General features: G+C 40.6%; 1 protein-coding gene across 1 annotated transcript; it reads left to right on the forward strand.

Moving 5' to 3' along the window:
• Positions 1–1960: 1960 nt before the first annotated feature.
• On the forward strand, positions 1961–24240 carry LOC113671194 (polycystin-1). The gene is made up of 17 exons (XM_089195978.1): positions 1961–2050; positions 2458–2509; positions 4925–5587; positions 6206–10660; positions 11079–11394; positions 11850–12450; positions 12717–12938; positions 13630–13755; positions 14350–14640; positions 14862–15113; positions 15682–16428; positions 17036–17272; positions 18026–19083; positions 19409–19836; positions 20797–21092; positions 21738–21909; positions 22429–24240. Exons 1-17 carry the CDS (start codon positions 2006–2008, stop codon positions 24228–24230), a joined length of 11763 nt encoding a protein of 3920 aa, XP_089052104.1. The 5' UTR covers positions 1961–2005; the 3' UTR covers positions 24231–24240.
• The last annotated feature ends 950 nt before the right edge of the window (positions 24241–25190 follow it).

The following is a 25190-nucleotide window of genomic DNA, read 5'->3' on the forward strand; positions in this document are numbered from 1 at the left end:
TGTAAAGTTTCATTTACTGTGATGAGTCTTCAACGGATCTACTTAGCGCGGAAAACTAACTTTTTGCGTAATTTTTTTCGTGAAAAACACCGAGTAGCTTTTTGTCACAATCACTGAATTTTTCTAATTCCTCGCTAAGGTTGGTCTGCTTCCATCTAACAGCTTAAACCTGGTGATACGCTTGGCCTTTTTATACGCCGATCGGCGAAAATCGCCAGGTGTGCCCGGTGCTGCGAGAGCGATTTTGGCCGACCGGCCGAGATCGGCACATAAAATCGCAGATATCTGTCGGCGATTTTCGCCGGAAATCAAATTCGTCGCGATATCGGAGAATAAGAGCGCCAAGTATATGACCGGTAGGTTATAAGATACCCAACGGAAGTTTACTGGCATCTGGACACAGGAATAGCAAAAAATAAAAGGTGGCTCGGTAACTTTTTATTACAATAGCGACATGGAGTGAAGTAAGTAAAGACGAGATGATTAACTAGCTCTCAACAGCATCGATGAAGAAGATATATAAATGAATCTCCTAACTGAATCATTCAGTTAGGAGATTCAGTTATATATCTTCTACGAGGCTACTAATAAAGTTGTTTAGGTTCAGAAGATATGCCATAAATCCTCTGTGGAAGATAAAACGAAGTTGGAAAGAAGGTTCATGTCACTTTCGCGTTCCAAAAAGTCTAGGAAAGGTAATAAAAACTTTTCTGACTGGGGAACAATAGAAACCGTTTTAAGATATCGGTAAAATGCTACCATTAAATGATTCGTGAGTGAAAAAAAAGTAAACATATAATCACAGAAGACCAAATATTCAAATTCGAAAAAAAAAATACTTTTTACATTACGAGAGAAAACTTCTTTTTGCTAATTATAATGCAAAAGTGGCTGGAAAGTATTTTACAATATCCTTCAAAAGTTTCCTTTTTGTAAATGTTGTCCTTCACAAGTTTTTTACCAATCACCTTGTTTTAAAACCGGCAAGACAGTTTCTGGACAAAGGACTTTTCGTGAGATAACATGTCTTATATTTAATCTTATATTTCCTGGAGGAAAGTTTCCTCAAAAATCTTGTCAAGGAAAACGTATCGAAGTAAGAGTCCCATTATTTTGCATCAAGAGAGTCTGTCTGTAGAAACATTTTGGCAGCAGAATACATTCTGAGATAAATATTTACCTCTATTTCTTCAGAGACCTTGTCAGAGTTCCAAGTACATATATGATTAAAAGGAATTTTGCTACCGGAATTAAGGTACTAGTGTTTCTTACAGAATTTCCTTGGTTAAACCGTGTTGCAAAGTTCAAGTTGGTAAAGCGACGAAAATTCAACAGAAAATTTATTATTTATATTATTTTGGTGGCGCAAACAGATCTGGGACCGATCTTGGAATCGAACTAAATATGGCAAGCTTTTGAGTAGATTTTCTCATGTCCACGAAAAAAATGGGACAAACTTAAATCCTCTTTTCAGCTTAATTTTAAGTTATTCAAACTTCTCGTTTCATGTCCTAATTTTCGCGGCACCAATTAAGACAATCCATATAGTATTAAGGGTAGATTATAAAAAATTCATGTCTTGTCTACGGTTATATCCACTTACCTCAACGAAAAGTTCCGCTCATTTGGTGTCATGCCAACGCGGATACATGGAACTCTTGCTCATGATGCCGGTGAAAATTGAAGAGATCTAGACTTGGCTTCGAAACTCAGGGTTGCGAAGTGGTGCCTAAACATTAAACTGACTCAGTACTAAAAGAAGTCAGTTTGAGTATGTTTTTGGGGGTGTTATATTATCTCCTTCCTCTATTGCAGGTAGGAACACTTAAGGTATTCACAATTAAGTCGTGCAAAATGTTTTGTCACCGCAGAGGCAAAGCAAAAATTAAGTGAGCTTTTCTATGTGCCGGATGGCCAGACTGTTACGTCATGCCTCAGGTTTATAGGTAATGCTAAAGGACACGGAGACAAGTGAACTGCGGCTAATTTTTTTCAAAGCTAAAAGATGAACTTTTTTGTTCTTTATTTGTTTTCGTTAATTTTTGGGGTGGTGAGTATCTCTTGGTGTATCAAAACTGTTTTTGGTACGAAGAAATTACACTGAATTGTTGTTTTTTACAATAACGAACTCTTAACGACACGAATAGATAGACGGTCGTTCACAGTTGACAACCAAATATTTCCAGTACATTTTGGAAAGCTTTGTGTATGTAGCTAGTTTCCGAGCAGTGAAACTTAATCTTCTCATCGATATAATTTAGAAGCTACATAATATGAAACTGGATACTTTGATGCCAGTTCGAGGTCTGTTACACAATTGCGGTCCTACAATTTAACTCACCGAACAGCGAAGAGAAGTTGCATTAGTCCAAGAAAATTGCAGCCTTTGGCTGCTTCCTTTCCTTAGCCTTTTGTTTATTTTTCGCTCAAGGCTTATGTGGATATTTTTTTCTACAGGTTTTGTCTGATTATGAAACACAAGGAAGCTTGATCATCAATTCATCACAGGGTATGTACAATTGAATTAAAATGACAGAAAACGTTTTCGAGAAAACACAGACTAAACTCATCATAAGCAGAGACTCTATTTACTTCATTTGTGCTTTTTGTCAACATCTTGATGAGGGTGAAATGTTTTGGCAGTTTCTAATGATATTTGTAGCTACTAAATTTATTCATTCTTTTGATATCAGCTCGAATTCCAGGTAACACGACAATCTAGATCCTGATTCGGCCTCTCACTCAAAGGATTCTGCAAATAACATAGGAAAGAAGTGGTGTGCCTTAGCATTGTTACAGCCCGCCTCCCTCCCTTTCTCACTTTCCCAAAAGAAAGAAACAACCGAAAAAAAGGGCAAAATCCTACGTAATATTATTAGGTTAGTCAACGGCTTTGTTGTCTCCCGAGTTTTGAGTTTTAGGACGCGTGAGGTAAAACAACTTGTGTAAACGAAATGTTTGAAAGGCCCGCGGAACCTGTTAATTTTTCATTGTTAACTGCCGTTACTCTAGCTCCTCATTCGAAACTTATGTTCTCTAGTTTGAAACAATTTAAGTTCAATGTAGCCTTGTCCTCTTGACAAGACTACAGCGGCGATCATTTCGTTTTGCCTGAAGCTTTGCAAAACCCTTAAAAACTCTACGTTGGCACATATAAAACAGCTGAAGAGTCGAAAAATGGTATAGGAAATGTCTGCTAATGTTTGAAATTGTTTGATAACCAGGCACATATTACTAACTTTTGTTTTCGGGTTTTTGCCGTGTGCGCCGGAAAACGAACTGAATAAATATGGATTAAGGGTGGCAATTAGATACAATGAGGGGCATTACATGTGATGAGGGATTTTAAAGCGGTTAGAACACAGATTTGCTTTCGTAATACTTTTCTAGGTGTCTCAAAACAATCATTCGTAGTTTGATCCTGTTTACACAGGAAGCAAAATATCTGCACGTTTTGAGCTTTCCAGCGAAAAAAAACGACCAGCATACATGACTATGGAAAGACACCTTCCCACTAAGTCAATGAAATCTTTCAGGTGCACAATTGATACTTCTCTATATTGTTTTAATAGCATCTTAGACACTAGTGGCCTTCAAACCGGATTAAGTTTTGCATACGAACCATTTAGCTCACACTTCCTTGAACCCTCTATGAACCTATACCAATTATTTTGTAGCATCCCCTCAAATTTCTTTGTTTCAACCAGAAAATTCATCAGTGCCCTTTTAGATTCGTGGGTAGGGAAAGCCATTGCGAGAGTGAATTTTCTCTCTTAGCAAAACCCAGTGATCCCCAAAGGGCTTCAACTCGGCTTTCACAACACTTACAGTTTTATTATAATCTCCTCTAATTGTGGCAATTGTCGGAAAACTTGACTGTCTTCGGGTACGACTTACACAGTATACCGACAATTATTTTCCGAACGGAAAATAACTGCGTTCGCGGCAATATCAATACTTCAAAATTTGTTGCGTGTTACGGACACGGGCGATTTTTCAGTGAAGCTGTAAAGCGTTAAATAACTAGAGAAGACTATCACACATTTGATTCTTTGCTTTAAGTAAGCTTTAGGCGTTATGAGTGCAGTCTTTCAAATCAATTCTGCGGAAGAATTTTCTTTTCGTGCAACGAGACCGCTTATTACATACGGTTTTGCCTTTCAGTGTTTGAAACGGAATATATTAAGATCGACAACCAAAGAAAATACCTGTTGTTTATTTGCTCTGTCATTGAAGAGGCGGATGTGTAATCGGTTGCGTTGGCCAAATTTGTTTAACTTAAACAATTTGGAAAGGATATCAAAATGCATCTGCTGACATACTCGCCCGATAGAACGAAGATCGAACAACGAAAAATTAAGGAAGAAGGAGAAAACGCCCTATAAAAACTTGGCAGCTTTACCTAATTTTCAAACTATTCGATATAAAAATGGGATTTCATGCAAATAACCACTAAAACGCTGGAATGAAGCTGGAATATTAGTCAAAAGTATTATTCTCGATCCCACGTATTAGCCAATGTACGTCAAAGAAACCAACCCGTAAAGTAAAGCTGCATTGGCATTAACTTTCCCTCAGTCTTTCTCTCTTGATCATAAAACAACACGATGGTTAGCTTCTGGATCTTTGCCTTGTCATAGCTGTTTTCCATCGAAAAAAATTCAGCCCAAATATACTTAGTTTCCAGGTTGAAGATCTCTGTTGATTAAAAAATGATTCAGCTCGTCCTTGACGCAAGAAGATAGGAGAATTTTTTGATAAATACTGGGCGGCTATTGATAACGAAACATTTAGAAGAAAATGTTTTAAATAACTATAAAACGGTTTTTTTTAAGTTTGAAGGTAGCCAAGAACTTCTTTTTTATTTCCAACTCGCCTCCTTTGTCACAATCGCCTCATTTTCCCACTTCTTCTCCCTTGATAGCTTATTACCACTTCTGCGAGTTCCAAGTTCTCCCTAAAGCAGTGTACCCATTCAATAACATTACCGTCGCCAACGATGTCTCGCCTTACAAGGGCGTTGGCTTTGCAGCAGGAACAGAATTCTCACCGGGAATTCACGGCGAGGAACAAGGCTCCATTGAAGTCCAAGGCCGCGCAGACTCTTACATCGAATTACGGAAAGACGCCGGGAACCTGAATATTAAGAGGTCTATCACCATCTTGTTGTATGTGTATCCCCTCGGTAGGGCAGGTCCTATTGTTAACTACAAAAAAGATGGACATGGAGTTCAGATTTACGAGGATAGATTTTCAGACAGGGCATTGGCAACGCGTGTCAATCGTCGCAATCTTGGGCGAACAGCAGTTATTAAGAAGACTGGAATACTGACCCGAAATGAATGGCATTATGTCGGAATGACCTATGATTACAGTAGCGGGTTGGTTAGCCTGTGGCACAACGACCAGGAAGTCTCATCAGGAAACATAGGAAGAACAGAGATCGCTACACAGTTTGATGTACGCATCGGAGCTCGCCAGACATCAACGGACGACTTTTTTAAAGGCAGGGTGGCATGTCTGCAATTTTACTCAACAGTGTTGACGCAGAGACAAATCGAAAAGGCACGTATAGCGTGCAAACCCTGTAAGTAAACAGTCACTAATAAAATTAATTGTGCGGTTATCATTTTAGCTGGTCTAATGCAGTTAACAACCCAACCCAACATCCTTTCTCTCCAACGTGATAATCTTTAGCCAAAGGTTCAGAAACTCTGAGATCACTCGCCCCTAATTTCTCCTCCTTACCTTTTAATGTACCTTGTTTTAACGTTTTCCACCCAGTCATCCATCAGCAGGTATATTATACTTTCACAGGAAATTTTAGCGAGTGATCTCCAGCCCTCTGAGTAGCGTGGTTAGAACCTGTTTAGGTTTCCCAGTAAGGCAAAGTTTAGTTTCTGCATGTAGGAAAACTTGAATTGATGCTGATCGGGTTTCCAGCAACCAGCTCCTTTCAGAGCTCAGTTTAAAAGATACATTGATGTGTTTTTTAACTTTTTAACTCGCCGCAAATAGAGACGAGGACGAGTAAAGGATGGCAAAAATAAACTCGGAATACAAATGATGACCCAAAAAAATTCGCATTTTAAAAGACGGACAAACCGTAAAGTAAATCCTTAAATAAGTTTGGTTTGTTTGAGAGCAGTTACTCAGTTCCTTCACACGATTTATCCAGTGATCTTTTATTAACTTCATTTCATAGTTGAACCCGTCAGCAGGATTAATATGGTTATACACCACAAAAGCAGGTACATTGAAGTCAACGAAAACATTTCAGTGGCAGTGCACAACGACAAGAACTCAAAGTTTAGCGAGTACGTATACGATCTTGGTGACGGAAGCCCGACGGTCACCTCCGATCGAGAAGCAATTCACCACCGTTATTCAACGTATGGAGATTTTTCCGTGAAGGCCATCATATTTAGCCGTTGCCGTAATGAAACTTTAGTCGTCAGAGCAACTGTGACTGTTGAAAGACCTTTGGAGCTCCTAGGAAACCTGACCCTGTCTTATGACCCTGTATCATTCCCCTCCGTGTTCATTGCAGTTCTGAGTTTAAATCGAGGCACTGATTTCAAATGTAATTGGAACTTCAGTGATGGTCACCTGGCTGAGACAGACTTTGCGCATCATGGGTTGATGCACAAGATGAATTACCAGTTTAACTCAGCAGGAACGTATACACTTAACGTCAGTTGTGTCAACAGGCTTAGCACAGCAAATGTTTCTTCGCTAGTATTTGTGCAAGTTCCCATCACAGGTCTCGTTATTGACAAAATTACTCCTAAAACCTACCTCAGCGAGTTCCTTGTCACGTGGCGAGTACAAACTGGCAGCGATATCCACTACACAGCTAGATTTGAAAATAAGGAGCTTAAGATATTCAAAGGTCAGAATGATTCACGCGGATGGGCTTGGATACGACGTCAAGATCACGTGAGTGTAGGTCTCTTTGACGTCACTGTAACAGCGACCAACAAAGTAAGCGCAGTTTTACAGGCTTCAGAAACGATTCGCATTGAAACAGAAGTACAACCCTTTGTGCCAGTTATATACCATTCAGATCGAGACATCGAAGTTAACAAGACTGTTGTCCTATCCATGACAAAAACTAACGAGGAAAATGCGGCCAATCCTTACTATCTTATCGACTTAGGAGATGGAAGAAATCCATTGAACACAAGAGGGATAATGACAAACATCAGCTATCCAGTCTACGGGGACTTCTTGGTGACAATTAATGCCTCTAACAACGTATCTTTCTTCATTGCGAGTATTTTGATCAAGATTCACAAACCAGTGCTGTTGGTAGAAGATTTGTCCTTGACCACTGAACCGACAATCTTCTTACAAACTACGGTGATAAGTGCGCACATTCCAAGAGCCTCCGATGTTATCTGTAGCGCTTCATTTAATGAAATTCCTAATTACAGCAAGGAGTTCGACCTCCGCGCGCAGTCCGCCTGGGATCCTGTCAAGGATCCAATGAACATGAACGTGCCTGATGTCCAGTTTTTTATAAAGCGCAATTATACAAAAGTAGGAGTTTATAAAGTGACTGTCACTTGTAGAAACCGTCTTAGTGAAAAGACTGCAACAATTGCTGTTACTGTCCAGAGACCAATCATTGGTGCTCGACTCATTCCCATTAAACCTATTATATTTGGAAAACCGATCAATATTAGCTTCGGTTTTACCTCGGGGACCAACGCCTCTTTCGCAATAGACTTCAACGAGCATAGATTCCGTCGGAACATGACAGGTCTCTCAGCATTTCATATCTTAGATGAAGATGTTTACAAATTCCCAGGGATACACGAGTACACTGTGGCCGTGTGGAACTTGGTGACGTCTCCGATTTGGATTCAAGGGCACGTCATTGTCGAGTTTCCCATACATAGTCTGACAGTGTACATCATGGGAAATCCACGTGATATAGAAGTGAACGAGAGCGTGTCCATAGTTGCGAGTCTCAAAAATGGTAGTAATCCAGAATTTGCGTTTGACTTCAATGATGGAGGTGAGCTGATGGTCACTCGAAGACATCTTGTTGATTACAAGTTTAATCCTCATTCTCATTATGTGGTTAATGTCACTGCGCGAAACAATGTAAGCGAAGAATTTGCGCTGCTAAAGGTAAAGGTTGTCAAGCCGGTACTCGTTCTCCGAGGTCTCTCACTCCGTACCGCGCCAACTGCTGTGAATGACTCAACTAAAATCGTCCTTTATTTGCGGGAGGGCTCAGATTTTTTCTGTACATGGCAGTTTGGAGATGGATCAAGTCTGAATTCTAGTTACCACCATCTTAGCTTTTATGCCGATGGGAAGACAGCGGAAAGAGAAGCCTTTCAAAACCTTAAATTTTACGTTGAACATAGATTCTCATCTGCAGGTATCTTTGTTGTCACAACCCGTTGTCAAAATCACTTGAGTTCCGAAGTCACTTCGGCGGAGGTTGTGATTCAAACCCTCGTCGAGGGCTTGAATATTCCAGTAATTCCCGCCCAAAGTATTGGTCGAGAATTTCGAGTTTTCTGGAGCATATCATCAGGAACAAATGCTACGTTTCAAATCGGTTTTAAGGGAGGAGAGATCACTTCTATTCACACTTCAGAATTAGAAGGTCACGCTCGTGTGGTGGTCAATATTCCTGGTGAATATTTCATTCAGGTTACAGCCCATAACTTAGTAAGCCCAATACAAAACAGATCAGCGGTCATCTTAGCAGAACTTGCTGTCACAAATATCACCGTCAACGTTACATTTGCATCACGTGAGTTAGAAATTGAACAAAACGCGACCTTCACCGTTCAGTTAGGTGCTGGAACAAGCCCAATGTTTTTGTTCGACTTTGGAGACGGCAATAAAGTGAAGAATACTTTGGGAAAGATCTCACACGCCTACGCCTACAAAGATATTTATCTGACACAACCGAACTTCACCTACCAAGTTTATGTGTCAGCCTATAATAACGTGTCCTCAGTCTCTACCATAATAAATGTCACCGTGCATAGACCAGTTCTTCAACTACATAACATGAAGCTGTCGACGTTGCCTTCAAACGTGTCTGAAAACGCGAGAATCGTGCTTTCAATCGATCAAGGCTCGGATTATTTCTGTGATTGTGATTTCGGAGATGGAAGAGCGCTACACCGGCTAAACATCCCAAACAAAGTGTATCTGGGCTCGGTCCGAACACCAGTTAAGAACTTTAACAATCACAGTTATCGAATAAGTCATGTCTACCAAAAATCTGGAAAATACCATTTGCTTGTGGAATGTAAAAACCGGCTTAGTTATGGAAGGGATGCCCAGGAAATTACTATACAAGAGCCGATAAAAGATCTCAAAATTTCTAACTTGCACCCTCGACAGTTTAACGAAACTTTTGTTATTTCATGGCAAACAACCAATGGCACCGATGTAAACTTTCGGATTCTTTTTGGCAATGTAATTTCTAAGGAGTTGGGTGGGAATCGAAACGTCACCATTAAACCTGCAGAATATAAAGCTGCGGGTGTATTTCAAGTAGTGGTTGAAGCATGGAACTTCGTCTCCAGGGCTGTTGCTAAAACAGCGCTGATAATCCAAAATCCGGTACATATTGAAGATGCATATGCTAGGTTACCCCAACAAGGCGGTTCACATGGTGGGCAAGGTTTTCATAGCAACAACTTTCCAGCTTGCCGCAACGTCACATTCCAAGTTTTCGCGCTAGGAACTGACTTATCGTATCAATGGCAGATCGATAATGAAAAAGGGAAATTCGGACCAAAGATGCGCATTCAGCACAGTTTTCGCCGTGTAGGAATTCACACTGTGATGGTTCTGGTAAGGAACTTGGTGAGTGAGGCGCATGCGAACATCAGTGTAATGATTCACTACGCCATAGAGGATCCTATCTTGCAAATCAACAGCCCTCAGAAAATTAATCAACCAATTTTATTTTACATAAGCGCTAAGCAGCTCGGTATAAATTCTTGCTTCTTTGTCGATTTCGGAGACGGGACACGTTCCTTGTTTGGACATCCCGGATGCAAAGCAAGAAACTCAACGTCCAGCTTTATTGTCAAATCAGCCGTTGAAAGCGTTAAGTTTGATCATGTCTACAATCAGGTGGGACAATATGTTGTTGCCTTAAACGCTTCAAACGAGGTATCCTTTGTTCGTGTTTTTAAAGATGTCGAAGTTGTCTTTGCATCTTGTGCAAGTCCTTATGTCAAGATTGAAAATCTTGGTGAAACTTCAAATACCGCCCCAACATCACTCAGATCGGATCCCTTCGTTGTCCGTACTCTGATTCACCTTGACTGCGAGAGATCCAACAAAGTAAAATTTAGCTGGAGGCTACTGTTGCTTGACGAAAACGGAGTTCAAAGCAAACACAAAGGAAATATTATTCTGAATGAAAGAGAACTAAACATTCCCAGGAAAACGTTGCAATACGGAGTGTATGAAGTTCAGTTCACAGCGCAAATGGCGATACCTGAAACAGACAAATTTCGCGGCACAACTATTGGTTACTTAAAAATTGTTCCATCACCCCTCATAGCAAAGATTGACGGCGGTAATTTGATCAGTCGAGGATTTCGGAAAAAGGTAAAGATCGATGCATCACCATCGAAAGACCCGGATGTTGAAAATGTAGAAGACTCAGGTAAGGGCAGCAACTTTTACCCATCCCAAGGGCTGGGCCAAAATGGATTAACCCCGCCTCAAAACTGCTGAGCAAACCGATACAAATTCCCTAGAGAAGAAATTTTATCGTACGTTGGCCTGATCTAGGCTTGAACTTCCCTTGCCAATTACACTACTGGAGGAAAAGTTGTTAATTGTTCTGTAGCATGACAATTGTTGCGGATTTTGCGAATAGCCCTTGATCGGCAAAAATTAGTTTTATGCAAAATAAAACGCCGAAAAAAATTAACTATCTGCTGCAACGTTCTTAAATCGAGGTCTTGAATGATTCTTTATGTACATTCCTTGTAATAAGGACCATTTATCTGTAATAAGGATCATTGCTCCTTCAGTTTGCATGTTGTGTGCCCTTGTCTAACAAACTAACCCTTTGGCAGGCTTGAGTTACACGTGGCTATGCAGGAGCATTTACACGCAGTTCCCACAAAATCTTTATTCAAATTTAAATCTGCGCACCCCATACGACACCACCGGTCAAACGTCAACACCTGGGAAAATGTACTCAAAGGGTTGCTATGGAGATGGAGAGTTTGTTTTGGCTGGCAGGGATAGTTGGCTGACTCTGGACACGTCGCAGATGATGGAAGATGAAACATACGTGGTGTTTGTGGTCATAAGGAAAGGAGGAAGGACAGCCCATCAGTACCAAGTGGTGGAAGTCGTCCAAGGAGATCCTCCTGTGTCAAAATTAGAGTAAGTGAAATCATATTGTTTGACTCTAACGTTTCCCAAACATTTCTACATAACGTGGTTTAAAAGTAGTGGCCACTCTGCAATTGGTATCTTTTTCATGCACGAAACCTTAAGTTAAGAAGGTCCCAAACCGGATGAAGATCACAAACGAGACCTGCTAGGTTGGTAAACACTTCAGGTATGAGTCTTTTCACAAGACTTATGGACCCCTGCTAAGGTTACCAGGTAGCATGGAGACTCCAAATATAATTCAATTAAACCAGTGGTAGCGTTATAGGTTAACGACAATTATTTCGTCTCAGTAGACAAGCATGACTATTTGGAATAACATGAGTAGCGCTGACAAATGTTCCCTTGAATCATTACTTCATCCAACTGAGTGCTGCGTGACCACATTTTAGAAGTATTTTTATCCCTTTGGTCAATTTAACAACTGAAATATTGTTTTTCAACAGGTGTAAGCAGAACTGTGGAGAGAAAATCTGTCCGTCCAAACGATTTTCCCTGGTTGGCACCTGTTTTGAGGGTTGTATTGGACGCCTGATCTACGAATGGCGAGTCTACAAAAACGTTGGCAACGACTCCATCAAGTCCTGGGAACTGCAACAAGATATCGCGCAAAGCTTGGCCGAGGTGAAGGATACCACAGGTCCCATTTTCACGCTGCCTAAAGACATGCTCCATGGGGGCAGCGAGTACCTCATTCGCCTTTACGGCCGCCGTGCGAGGGGAGTCAACGGCAAGACAGAGAGTGTGTACGTAACGAATGAAGTTCCTCAGGGAGGGGCCTGTTTTGGTTGGCCTCCGAGCGGTGATGCATTGGTAACGAATTTCCATATTTGGTGCGAAGGCTGGAAAGATCCCGACATGCCCCTGAGCTATCAATTTTATTACAAAAATGACGAAGGAAAACTAGTTCTGTTTTACTTTGGTCATAATAATTTTACATATTCTGAACTACCTCTTGGAAATCCCACGCAGAATTACACGCTGGAAATAATCGCCAAAGTGTTAGACTTCTACAAAGGAGAGGCCAAATATTCTCTTTTTTTGCAGGCAAGAATTTAATATGACTATTATCAGTTACTTTGTCGCGTTAATGTTATGTGTCCTTTCAAAGGCTTTGTTTTTGTGTACCAGTCTTTCTCGTATTTTCGACCACTGTTTCTAATTCTGGAGGTCAACAATAATTATCATCCCTCTCCATCCTGGTTACAACTGATTCAGGAATGATGCTTATAATAATTATACTAAATACCATAATAATACACTCTGAAGAAAATTTTCTTCTGCTGTGTTTTAATCGAGAGGTTTTTCTTCAGTCTGTAGAACCCAAGATAGAAGGAGACCAACTTGATAATATGCTTGCTAACATGACATCAGGTGAAAACAGTCAGTTAAACAACCTGGTGAACGTAGGTGATAGCCAAGCCGCTCTAAGGATGGTTGGAGCCATCAATTCACTTCTGAACGCGCAGAGCACAAAAACACCATCCGGTAATGACAGCGAAAGAGAGGGTGCCAGGAAAGAAAAGAGAAAAGAGGTAAACTGTTTAAAGATGATAAAATTTGTCGCGCGTCTGGTACAAAGAAAAATCTGTGTACCCCTTAATTGCACTGCGATCGGATACTGTACCAGTGAGCAACAGAGAACTTGTTGGCGAGGAAAGTTTTTACGAGGTTAAAATGTAAAAGGTCGAAGGTAAATATTTATTTTATATCAAGACATAGAAGACAACCCAGAGGACTCGATATTTGAAACATCTGTATCGGACTGACTCGGGCTCGTAAGGCTTAGTGATTGGTTGATGTAAATATACCTAAAATGTCCAGCATATACCTGTTCAATAGCTGACAAGTTTAACATGGGCTAAATGTTGTAATATTCGCTGGCAACATCAATGATGGTTTGAGAATGAGCTGTATCACCTACTCGTGTAGCTAATAAAACGGTTGTATAGACTAGAGTTTTATCTAAATTAATGCGAGCACCACGAGGGTTAGGGTAAGCTGAATCACGACATCACCCGCGACGAATCTAAGAATCTTTTTCGAGCAAGTGAATAGCGGAACAATCTTATCAAAAAAGAGAGCGTCGCATTTTTTATGGCGAAAGCGAGAAAATACAGCTAAGGATAGTTTATTCCTGCCCAATTTGTTTGTGTTTAAACTAGAGAACGACCTTATCATGAACATTTGAGTAAGGAGCTGATTCACTCAATGTTGAATTGTCAGGTTCGGACATCAGTAATCAAAGCGGCGGCGTCCCTTCCTGTGACGTCATTAGAGGGCCTGCAACAGTCCGCTGACACGATAGCTAGTGCCTCCATGTTCACCGATGAAACATCAACAACAGCTATGGTATACTGCTACCTTGAGATCTTATTCATTGATTTAGAAAAGAATTCTTAATGTGTGTCTTTAAACTAACCACTAAAAGAAAAGTATTTGAGCTGTTCGGAATGCACGAAATTCAAAACTTGTTAAGAATAAACTGTACGAGGTTAAAAGTCAAAAGTAGACCATTAAGCAAAGAGACCTCAAATCAAAAGTCACGTCCGTTTAAGTTTTACGTCTGAATGGCTAAGATGAGGACGAGAGGCTTTCTGTAAAATTACTCAGAGGATATATTTTAGCAATTATTAAACATTCCAAGATTATTATCCAGTGGTATCCATTTCCGGACGATATGCAATACTGTAAAACGATTTAGGCGTATCGGGGGTGTCTTAAACAGCCTTTTTTTGTATTACTTTTTTCTGCGATCGTCAAATGAAGAGTCTAATACTTTAACCTAATGTTATCTCAAACAAATCGAAAGATATTTCAACAATTTACGACATTTTATGAATTACGTTGAGTTGTGCAAAACAAACCATAACCTAGTCATACGTACACGAAAAATTTGCGTGGAATGGCTCGTTACCCAAATGTGTTTTTTACTTTACTTCATAGAATGCTTCAACAGAAGCTTTTGAGAGAATGTCAGCCCTGTTAAAGAGTAGTTCCGATGACTTTGCTGGTTACGACGCAGTAGTTAGCAGTGCCGAGTCCCTCTTGTCTGGAATGGGACAAGTTCTTAATGCCGCTGGGAGCTCCGTAGCTATTAAGCCCAAAAAGATGAATGCTACGAAAGCCCCTCCAACGTGTGGGCCTTACGATTTTGACTGTAGAGAAGTAGATGATGAATTCTCTGGAAATTCTACGGATGAAGAAGATGTAGAACTTGACGAAGAATCTGCCAAGGTTAGTTTTATACATCAGATATGCAAAATTGTTTTGGGCAGAGTTGGTCGCACATTGTGATCTTACGGGTTAGGAACATACTGGAAATACTGAGGAACTCGTGAAAAAATCCACAGAACACTCCAATACGAAGCTTCACTTAATGTTTTTAACACGATCACACAACTTGCAGTTCCCAAAACGAGCAATTTGAAAACATTTCTTCTCTCTGCCTGACACAGAGCCGCGATGCAGCTAACGCTATCGTGGGAATGCTTGGAACAGTTAGCGGCTCTGTCCTGGAGAACAAACTCCCAGGTGAACAACCAAGTGTTATTTCAACTGCTAAGCTCAACATGGCGGTAGAAAGGGCTGACCCAGACTCCCCAAACGGATCTTCTATCGGTGACGGAGCATCAGGCTTCAAGATGCCTCCTTTAGGAAAGCTGTTTGGCAAAGCAGGCTCAGACCTTGATGGCCCTGTAGACAAAGAGGTAGGTTTTTGTTACATCAAGAGGAGATCAACATAGGAGACTGAGTTTTCAAATTAGGCCTTTTTCCTAATGTAATCCTTGTTAGTACCTACAAAATGTTAAAACTATAATTTATGGGATTCCTGTGGTTTTGCTCTACAATGCTCTGTGATTGGTTTGAAAACTCCACCAGTCTCTGAACTAATCAGAGTCTAAAGTAAAAACAATCCACACAACTTGGTCTCTTTCGTTTTCCCGTTTCCTTGGTAGTTTGCCTTTTTTTTTTTTTCTTTTAGGTCTAATTTGCTAATGATGATAGTAACCCTTGTTTTCATTGACCATTGAGATAAATTTGGTTTTTGGTTCTTCGGATCTCCATTAGACACTGCTTTGAGATCATTTCAGTTAACGAAGATTCTGGGTAAATGTTAAAAAAGGACGAGCCCTATTTCATTACTTTGCCAGATCTTCTGGAGATGGGGGGGGGGGGGGGTAGGGTTAGGGTTATGCGACTAAGTGTCATACGTAGAAAGGGCGTATGTTCATAAACAAGGTTAGTGACCCCTATGTATTATTTGCTTATGTGTAGATGGCTGCTGTTAACGAGAACCCATACACTTGGGACAAAGGATCTTCGAGTATCACCGGAAAGGTCGTCAGTCTTTCTTTTAATAGCAAAGGTAAAAAGCTAAGTGTCTCCAACCTGGACGAAGATGACCCAATAGACGTTTTTATTCCAAGAGATTCTCCCGTCAGTCCTCCGGAAAATTTTATTTACAACTGTTCTGTGCACCGAGGAAGGCGTACACATAAGCTGTTTGTTGACAAAAATGGCATTGCTGTCAATGTAGAGGTTCGTTTGGTCGGTTCAAGTCGGCAGTTTGTGGTTTATGTCAGGCGCGGGAAAGCCCCGACAACTACAGAGTTCGACTGGAGAGCAGTTTCTCCCAACATAACCGAAGAAGAACGATTGAGTCCTAATGTTACCGATGAAAGTACAAACTCTACAGACCAAGATCCTACCTCTTTCAGTACATCATTAAATTCAACTTTAAATGAGACAAACACTCTACAAATAAATCTCACTAAACTGGAACACGCTAGAGATAATCTTCACGACTCCAATGTTACATTATTTCTATCTCAAAAGAGACTTTACATGGGTACATATTTCGTTAGCATCTATTTTTCGCCACCGTCTCCGTTGAATGGACAACACGACCCAGCTGAATGCAAAGGCAATGATTTGAGCATTACTTACACGCTGAGAACGTTTAAATCCAAATGTTTATATTGGAACGAGGAATTTCAAAAGTGGAAGAGCGATGGCTGTGAGGTAATATGAATTTAGTGGATGTGAATTTTGATATAGGGTACTGTAGGGGAAGTAAGATAACAAAAATGGAGCACATTAAAGATAAAATTCGCTACACAACGTTCCTAATTTGGACCTAAAGTATCTTAAATTGAGCTCTGATAATAATTCGAGAATCACTTTGAAAAACGGGTATGAAAAGAATGACGGAGGTACATCTGATTGTACGTCAAGTGGCAGTGTGTGTTTGTTTTTTCTTTGTTTGTTTTTGTTTTTAGCGAGAGCTCCTCATGAGCACATTAATTAGGGAAGATGTGAGCTATCCATTTCTTAACCTAGAATTAAAAATTCAGTTTTAATTAAAATCTTCTCCCTCTATTTGAACCCAGAGATATGATAAATAACTTTTCTAGCCTCCTTTTTCTTGTTTCGCACTATAAGCTACGGAAACTCGCTTTGAAAGCCCGCGCACCTCGCCACAAATAAGAGCTGAAAAAACTCAGTTCGTAATTTAAAGCACGGACCTCGAACTCGGTTAGTATTAGCGAGGTATATATATTTTTAGTTAATGTACTCTATCTTTAGATTTCACTGCTAAATTCAAATGACATTTTTTATGCGTTTTTAGGTTGGTAACTTGACAAGTGTCACACGCACCCATTGCCGTTGCACACATTTGACAGCATTTGGTTCAATGATGGACGTCGCCCCAAATCCAATTGATTACAGCGCCGTATTGGCTGGATTCAGTTCAATGTTCGAAACAGGGAACGTAGTAGTGTTTTTCTTTATCATCGTCATGTTTCTCCTGTATGCTCTTGCGTTGGTGTGGGCCAGGAGAGCCGACAAGAGGGACATGGAACAGGTACTTCGGGTTTGATAAGTCAATTATTGTTACACAGTCGAGGAAATAAATCATACGCACTTGAGAGTTCATACCATCACAATAAGCTTTTAAATTAACCGACAACACAGTGATAGTTTGAAAACAATTTCCAAGCAATTCGAATGAAAACGAGTGAGAAAGTCATGGCCAAAAAGACGTTGACCAGCCATTTGACAGTAATGTAGCACTTTGTGCAACCACCGACGAAAAATGAATTACGGACACTTCACTCTGGGGTTGAGTTTCACTCAGCTTGTGGAAACAGTCCTTAGCATCGTTGGTAGTCTTTTTCAGAACTAATCTCACTCAGACGATGCAACGATCTGCAGAAATCAAATGATTTTCAAAATGCCTCGAGATCCAATTATCTAATCGAGTATATAGTTTATTGACAGTTCTGTGTACAGCTATGTTGTCTAGTGCTATGTTCTATGGGCAAAATGTATCTGTGGACAATGGCGGCAGCTTAATCCCGGGGCCCATTGAGGTGAACTTAGTATCGATTATGATTGGTATACAGTGTAGCCTCGTTATCATTCCAGTTGATGTTGCTATAGTTACCATTTTTAAGAGTGTGAAACCCAAAGGATCTGAAAAGACTGGTGAGGAAACAGAGAGGGACAGTCCTCATTAGACGTATCGCCATCCCGCCTACTTGTTAACTTGTTCATTAAATACCAATTGGTTTGGAACTTGGCTAAAAAGGTGAATCTGTTTCATTTTTGTCATTAGGTTGGGGCAACGCCTATTCCCAGCAACGTATATAATGCCACATATCATTATGAGCTTACGTTTTTCACTGGTCAGCGGGGTGGTGCAGGTACAACAGCCCAGGTGTCGTGTTTGTTGTATGGCGAGGGTGGCGATAGTGGAATCTGCATTTTGAAGGACGAAAATCGTCCTACTTTCCAAAAAGGTAGCGCCAACTCATTTGTAATCTCTGTTGCAAAGTCTTTGGGTCCAATAACGTTCTTGAGAGTGTGGCACGACAATCACGGGTTGTCACCTGCCTGGTTTTTGAAACGGGTCCTGGTGCGAGACATCCAATCAGGAGCCATAACGATATTGATCTGTGAACGATGGTTCGCGCTAGATGAGGATGACGGCGAGATCACGCGCGACTTAACTCCCGCAGGGGAAAAAGATCTCACTTCGTTTTCAAGACTTTTTAATAGTAAACTATACAAAGACTTCACGGATGCTCATTTGTGGTTCTCTGTCATTCTGAAGCCATGTAGGAGTAAGTTCACACGATCTCAGCGCGCTTCGTGTTGTCTTTGCCTTCTGTGTACAGCTATGGTGTCTAGTGCTATGTTCTATGGGCAAAATGTATCCGGGGACAATGGCGGCAGCCTAGTCCTGGGGCCCATTGAGGTGAACTTAGTATCGATTATGATTGGTATACAGTGCAGCCTCGTTATCGTTCCAGTTAATGTTGCTATAGTTACCATTTTTAAGAGTGTGAAACCCAAAGGAACTGAAAAGACTGGTGAGGAAACGGAGGAGCAGTCCTCATCCTCATCGGATGAAACAATTTGTGTCTCAGAAGTAGAAATTTCCGACATAGACGAAACAAAGACAGGAATTGAAAGGGAAACTCCACCGAATAAAGAAATTCATCTGAATGGTATTGATTCCTCTGAAGATGGTTATGGCAGTGCTGATAATGAAGACCTCGTAGTAGTAAATAAAGCAGAGAAAACGTCAAGCGGTAAAATGGATTTCTTTCGACACAGACGAGATGGAGGGCACAAATATGTTGTCCAAACAAACAGCCTTGACTCACAAAGGTAAGTTAGAAACATTTCCCGGAAGTCACACGCTAAATGTCAGCCCAGGTGAGTATCTAGAGGGGAGGGGAGGGTATAGAAATGGTAGTTGCTCTAGCTGACGCTCTTCATTATCGTGTTTAGCTCTAAGTCCTTTCGCATTCTGACCCAGTTGAAACTGATTTTGCTCGATAGGCCAAAAATTAGGGAAACCCGATCTTGCTGTGAATAGTTTGCAGAGAGGGAACAGTAGATGGTTCTCTTTTTGGAATTTCTTTCCTCGATAATTTAAACATCCAGCGCAGTATACACTTCAAACTGAAAGATATCTATGATTAATTTACAGCTCTGACTTTCTCGACGAAACGTCCGAAAACTCAGTAAATGAAAGAAAGGGCACAACAAAATGGTGGTGTTGCAGAAAACGAACCAAAGACATCGAAGACGGCGACAGTAAGGAAAAGAGTGAAGAACAGGAAGAGAAAAAGAAGAAAAAATCCGATGGCTTCCTTCCACATTGGTGTTTATATATAGCATGGACTCTGTGCATTATGGCGTCTTTTACATCAGCTTTGTACACCTTATTTTATAGCATGATGTGGGGACGGGATAAATCAAACCAGTGGTTTATTTCAATGATCCTGACGTTCGCTCAAGACACTCTCATTAACCAGCCAGCAAAGGTTTTGTTCTTGTCAATGGTCTATGCCATCTTCATAAGGAAGAGTGACGAGGAAACAGATGCCGAACAAGGAGTTGAAGACCCGCGAAAAGGTAATACTTTTGAATACTGAACGTTTCTGAAGAAGTATACTTTTAAGCTGTGTTTATAAGTGCTACCAAGTTTTCCTCGGCGAGTGCTCTTGTTAAGAAAACCTTGTTCGCTATATTTCGTTACAAAGAAAAAATGATTGAGTAAAAACTGTCGGCAGTGAAAATTCCGAGGCAAATGTCCTTTTTAGGCGACCTATACTTGTAAAGTTTGTTCTTAACTGATTTTTCCCCTTAGAAGTTTCTTTGTTCAATGATACTTTATGTAGGCAAGAAGAAATATCAGGGAAAATCTCAATAAATTTTTTTATCCAACGGCAAGAAAAACTTGGGGAAAACTTTCCATTGTAGATGCGACTCTCATATCTTGTTTACTGAGATAAACCATCGAATTTAAGGTGTCACATTGGAGAAGTCGCCACTAAGCAACATTAAGCATGGTGAAACAATAGAAACCTTCCAATCTAGCCGGGGAAAGTACGCAATTAAAAGCTTCGTAACAATGTAACTGGCACCACAGAGTGTTAAAAAACGCTTCAGATTCAAGATTGAACTCGGTTGGGATTCTGACAAGTCAAAGGAAATGTCCTGAAACATTTAACGGAAAACAATTGATAGGTTTGGATAGGCCATTGTTACGCGACATAAGGGCCAGAGAGAAAGATTACCAACCATTGTTTGGAATCAGGAGCCTTAGAGCATATTTCACCGCTTTAAAGAAGCATTAATTTTTTATGTCCTGCCACCTTCACTAATGGGTTGCCTACTGTCTTGGTAACAGATGATGACATGCCAGAAACACTCTGCAAGTACAGATTCGAGTTACAAAGAGAGAGAGAGTGGGAAAACTGCAGCCTTTTTCATTCTTAATTTATTGTGATAAGCTTGATCTGCAGTAGAAAATGCCTTAGTACTGACTGAAAAATAATTCATTGAACGCATCTGCGATTTGTTGAAACACAGGGCAAGATGAAGAGTGGCTTCATGGCGACACTTTGGACAACGAAGACAGAGAAAAGGAACTGCTACGATACAAACCTCCTGACGAAAGCAAATTAAACGCCTTGCGAGAAACCAGGGTTAGAGAAAAGCAATTAAAAGACAAGTTTATCAAGCTGGGAGATTACACTTTCGTCGTTCTTGTCCTGGTATTGCTCAGTTATGGCAACAGGGACCCACAGTCGTTCATGATGAGAAACTCGATGGAAAAGGAATTTATACATCCTCTTACAGCATCTTACCCCCAAGGAATTACAGATGTAAGTCTTATTTAACAATTATAATCGACCACGGTCAAGTCTCTCCTAGTTTTCTGTTGTCAGAATCAAATTTAGATTCTTACATTTTTCATGTAGAAAGGGAGATGTGGTTCAGAGACCGGACATAGAGGAAGCTTGACTGGCAATCGACAGAAATCAATGGCGCCCTTTCGCCGGGGCCTTTTGTGTGTAGACGCACGTAAAGGAGTGACTAACCAACTAACATTCCTGTGTGGGAAATGATCAATACGAAACACTGACCCCCTTATGACTTAAGTCATTCCTGTTCTTGTATTTACCAATTTCAACAAACGTTTTTGAAAGCTTCCCTTATTTTACAAAGCCGGTTTGGCAACTTTTCTGCTCGCGAAATCCACCTTGTAATAGTAACTTCTTAGTAACCGAGAGTGAAGGAAAAACTTAAACTTAGGCTGCGATTGAGATTTTAGATTTAAGACTGGAGGGTCAGGTTGATAAGTTCAGTATTCATAACTGAAGAAGGGGTAATAGAGCAATTGGAGAAGGGAGAGCGGCTGGAAGAAACTGAAGAGATCTCTCCTTGACTTTTGGCTTCTCATCTCGTACTAGCCCTTCGTTTTCTAGTCACAAAAATCGAAATGACGTAAGGTTCGTGTTTGTCCTTAGGTGAACAATTTGCAGCTATTTATGACATGGACAGAGCAAAGCTTAATTCCTTATTTGTACGAACAAGACTGGTATAATGGAGAAAAGGTAACGAACAGAACCGGATACACTTCAGGAAGACAGTCCAGACGACTTGGACGGATTCGATTGCGTCAAGTTCGCGTCGAGAACGGTAAAGTTGGTAGCAATCTTATCTTTGTCTGCATGTGACTAGCCAGGAAGAAGACGCGGACGCGAAATAATTACAGAATTAAGTACCAAAGGAATCATGGATAATTTTTTTAGCTATCAAATTTGAAATTCTCTGTCAATTGAACACTTTAAAATCATACTCGGCAGATATAATGGAGGAGTCTAGGCGTTGCTCGTTGTGTCTGCTCGTTTACTAAACACTTTATCGTCCCGAATATCATATTTTCCACCAGTAAAGCGAGTTTCAAGTTTTGTTTCACTTTGCAAAGTTTCACTTTTGTTCCAATAAGTAAGACTTGACAACCTTATTCGTTTCAGAAAGTATTTCAACGTTACTCAGTTGAATAACCGCACTAAAGATGTGAAGCAAATGGAATCCACTCCAATGTAGCATACATTTTCATTTGTGTTACTATTTTCTGCTTCTCGTGTGAAACACCTCTATATCACTAATCATCTTAGGAATGGTTAATCATGTCACCTTCCATATAAAATGCAGGTAGCTGTTCTGTGACAAAAGTGCTGAGAGAAGTTATCCACGAGTGCAATCCTCCTTTTGATGAAAAGCATGAAGATACCCGGATGTTCAGCCCCGAATGGCGCGCTGGATATCAACCGGCAGAGGACACTCCGCTGTACAAAAGAAGTGCATCGGGGCAACTTTCTCCATGGGCTTACTTGGACCCCACGGAATCAAATTCTTCATTCACATTTTACGGTAGAATCGCGTTTTACCCTGGTGGTGGTTACGTGGCGGAGTTTGGCGATTCCTTGGAGGAAACAGCCGCCTTCGTGAAGTATCTCAAGTCGACCCATTGGATTGACAAGTACACCAGAGCTGTCTTTATCGAAGGAGCAATATACAACCCTAACACGAACCTCATTGGAGTCATAGAGACTGGTGTGGAAGTAACGTCTGGAAATGCTTTTTTACCGCGAGTTGATTTTAAAATCTTCAGACTATTTGCCCGGTTGGATCCTTCGTACGCCTTTAACTCAGCTTGTGAGTTGTTGTTCTTCGTGATTATCCTTTACACTCTGTACACGATTATCAAAGGTATTTATCAGCGGAGGAAGGAGTACTTCTATGAAACAGTAAGTCAGCTGGACATTATCCTCTTTGTGGATGGTGTTGCTATCGTAGTTGTGTATGTTGTTCGAGAGAGCAAACTCAAAAGTGCCGTGGCTACCCTTAAAAGTGATCAAGAATGGTTCATGGACTTCTCCCAGTGTGCCTCTTACAACGAGACACTTGTTATCTTGTACGCGTTTGCAGACTTTGTCGCCATACTAAAGTTCATCCATTTCTTAAGCTTCACGCGCGTCGTTCAACTTTTATCAACCACTATCGCAAAATCTGTAGTTGAGCTACAGTCCTTCGCCGTCATGCTGTTTGCCATATACATGGCGTACTCTTCAATGGCATTCACAGTCTTCGCGCCTTACGTGGAAGACTACAGGTCTTTCTCTGCAACCCTTGCCTCTTTGTCATGTCTTGTGATGGGAGTCTTTGATCATACTGATTTTACTTCCCAGTCTGATTACAAAACTGTAGGTTATTTTTTCTTCACGACTTTTTCTGCCAGCATGATATTTATATTTACAAACGTTGTTATAACGATCATCAGCGTTGTGCACCAAGATGTCTGCACCGACGAGGAGCTTAAGAAAAACCAAGATTCTTTTTTTAACATTATTTTGGACAGAGTACTGATTTTCACCGGGCTAAAAGGACCACCAGTCCGAGAGGAACCAGAAATTGAAGAACCTTCTATATCGGAAATACAATGGAATTCAAACGTAAACTATATAGAGAACAGTCAATTGAAGCGGTTCAAAGGATTGATAAAATCTATTTATGATTACGATGAAATAGAGAACATATCACTGATCAGGGCGTATACGTGCACGTGGGAAAGAAAGACGATACGTGAAAATTCTAGTTACCAAGGAGACACATCAAGATCAAATGCTGCTGACCAAAGCAACAATGACGAGCACGGGCGCACAAATGATACGAAAAGTCAAAGTCAAGGAGAGTCTATTGCGAAAGATGAGCAACAATTGGAAAGCCCATCATCTATGGAAGAAAAAAATAGTCCAGCCGAAACTTTAACTAAGTTGATCGCCAAAAAAACTGAAGAACTGAGAAGACTGGAGGAGCAAGGAGTTTGTGGTGAAAAAGAGAGATTGCGTTGCGTTAGAGTGATTGAGTGCCTTCAGGACTTGTTGAAGAAATCCGTGGGAGACGAGGACTCTGCTAAAATGTTTTTAAGCCATGAAGAAGAATTTGAAGTCTAATCAGGAAAAAAATACAGAGTAGAAAATCCAAAACCCAGTAAAATGTATAACAAACTTTGTATTCACGTACTAAAATCTTAACTGATGACTATTTAAGGTTGTGCAAACTCACATTCAGTCATGAACTTCCTTAGGTTACAATAGTAAGACAAAGTAAGGGCAGGGAGAGCTTGTTCCATTTGTATTAAATTGATGGTGAGCTTAACATAATTTTAATTTTTTAATCTCTTAGTTAGTACGTGCGCTGTGAATGATCAATTTAGCGGGTCGTATTTCACTGTATAACCCGCCAAATTCCTGGAACGTTCGTTTAAATTGAAATCTACGCCCTCTATTTGAACCCAGAGATAAAATAACTATCTCTGTAAATAGAATAAGAGAGACGGTAAGTTTTGAGGTTGGTAAAGAAGTAGAGAAAGGCAGTTTTCGTCTTGTCATCAGCGTGGGTCAGAGAAAAACTTATGAGTCCCCACGAGGAATTGAACCTTAGACATTCGGATTCCGCGGCCTGATGCTCTACCACTGAGCCACAGAGACTCTACGATAAACCACGGGCAGCCCAAGCTCCAGCTGTGAGATGATCATCTTGCGCAATAACAGTCATGGCGGTATTATAAGAGTTTGTATGGGAATATTTACGGCCGCCCTAAGGAATAAAATAATACGTCAAATTCTCAAAAAAAAAAATACCTCACCTTACTTCTACAACGTAACGCTTGTTATCTGACCGCTTACTTTGATGAAAAGGACGCATTTTAGTGAGTTGTCCATTTCGACGTTCAACAATTTGACAATTTGAGCCATTTTCTTGAAGCTGTTCAAAAATAGAAACAAGGAGACTCTCAGATGTCCCTTCAAATCACATTAAGTCGTTGCTTTACCCCTCCCCCCTCGTTCTTACCAATATACCCAACGATTCCTTCTCACAATTATTAAGCTAGATTACCCATACAGTACTCC

Source organism: Pocillopora damicornis, chromosome 2 (assembly GCF_964200805.1).
Source record: "Pocillopora damicornis chromosome 2, jaPocDami1.2, whole genome shotgun sequence".
In the NCBI taxonomy this organism is placed as follows: Eukaryota; Metazoa; Cnidaria; class Anthozoa; order Scleractinia; family Pocilloporidae; genus Pocillopora; species Pocillopora damicornis.

Bases quoted from the DNA above. Each gene is read 5' to 3' on its own strand.
- LOC113671194 (XM_089195978.1), top strand. From the start codon at position 2,006: ATGAACTTTTTTGTTCTTTATTTGTTTTCGTTAATTTTTGGGGTG. The intron at 19,084-19,408 runs GTAAGTTAGAAA...ATTAATTTACAG, and splicing joins AACAGCCTTGACTCACAAAG to CTCTGACTTTCTCGACGAAA. The intron at 21,093-21,737 runs GTAAGTCTTATT...GTTTGTCCTTAG, and splicing joins ACCCCCAAGGAATTACAGAT to GTGAACAATTTGCAGCTATT.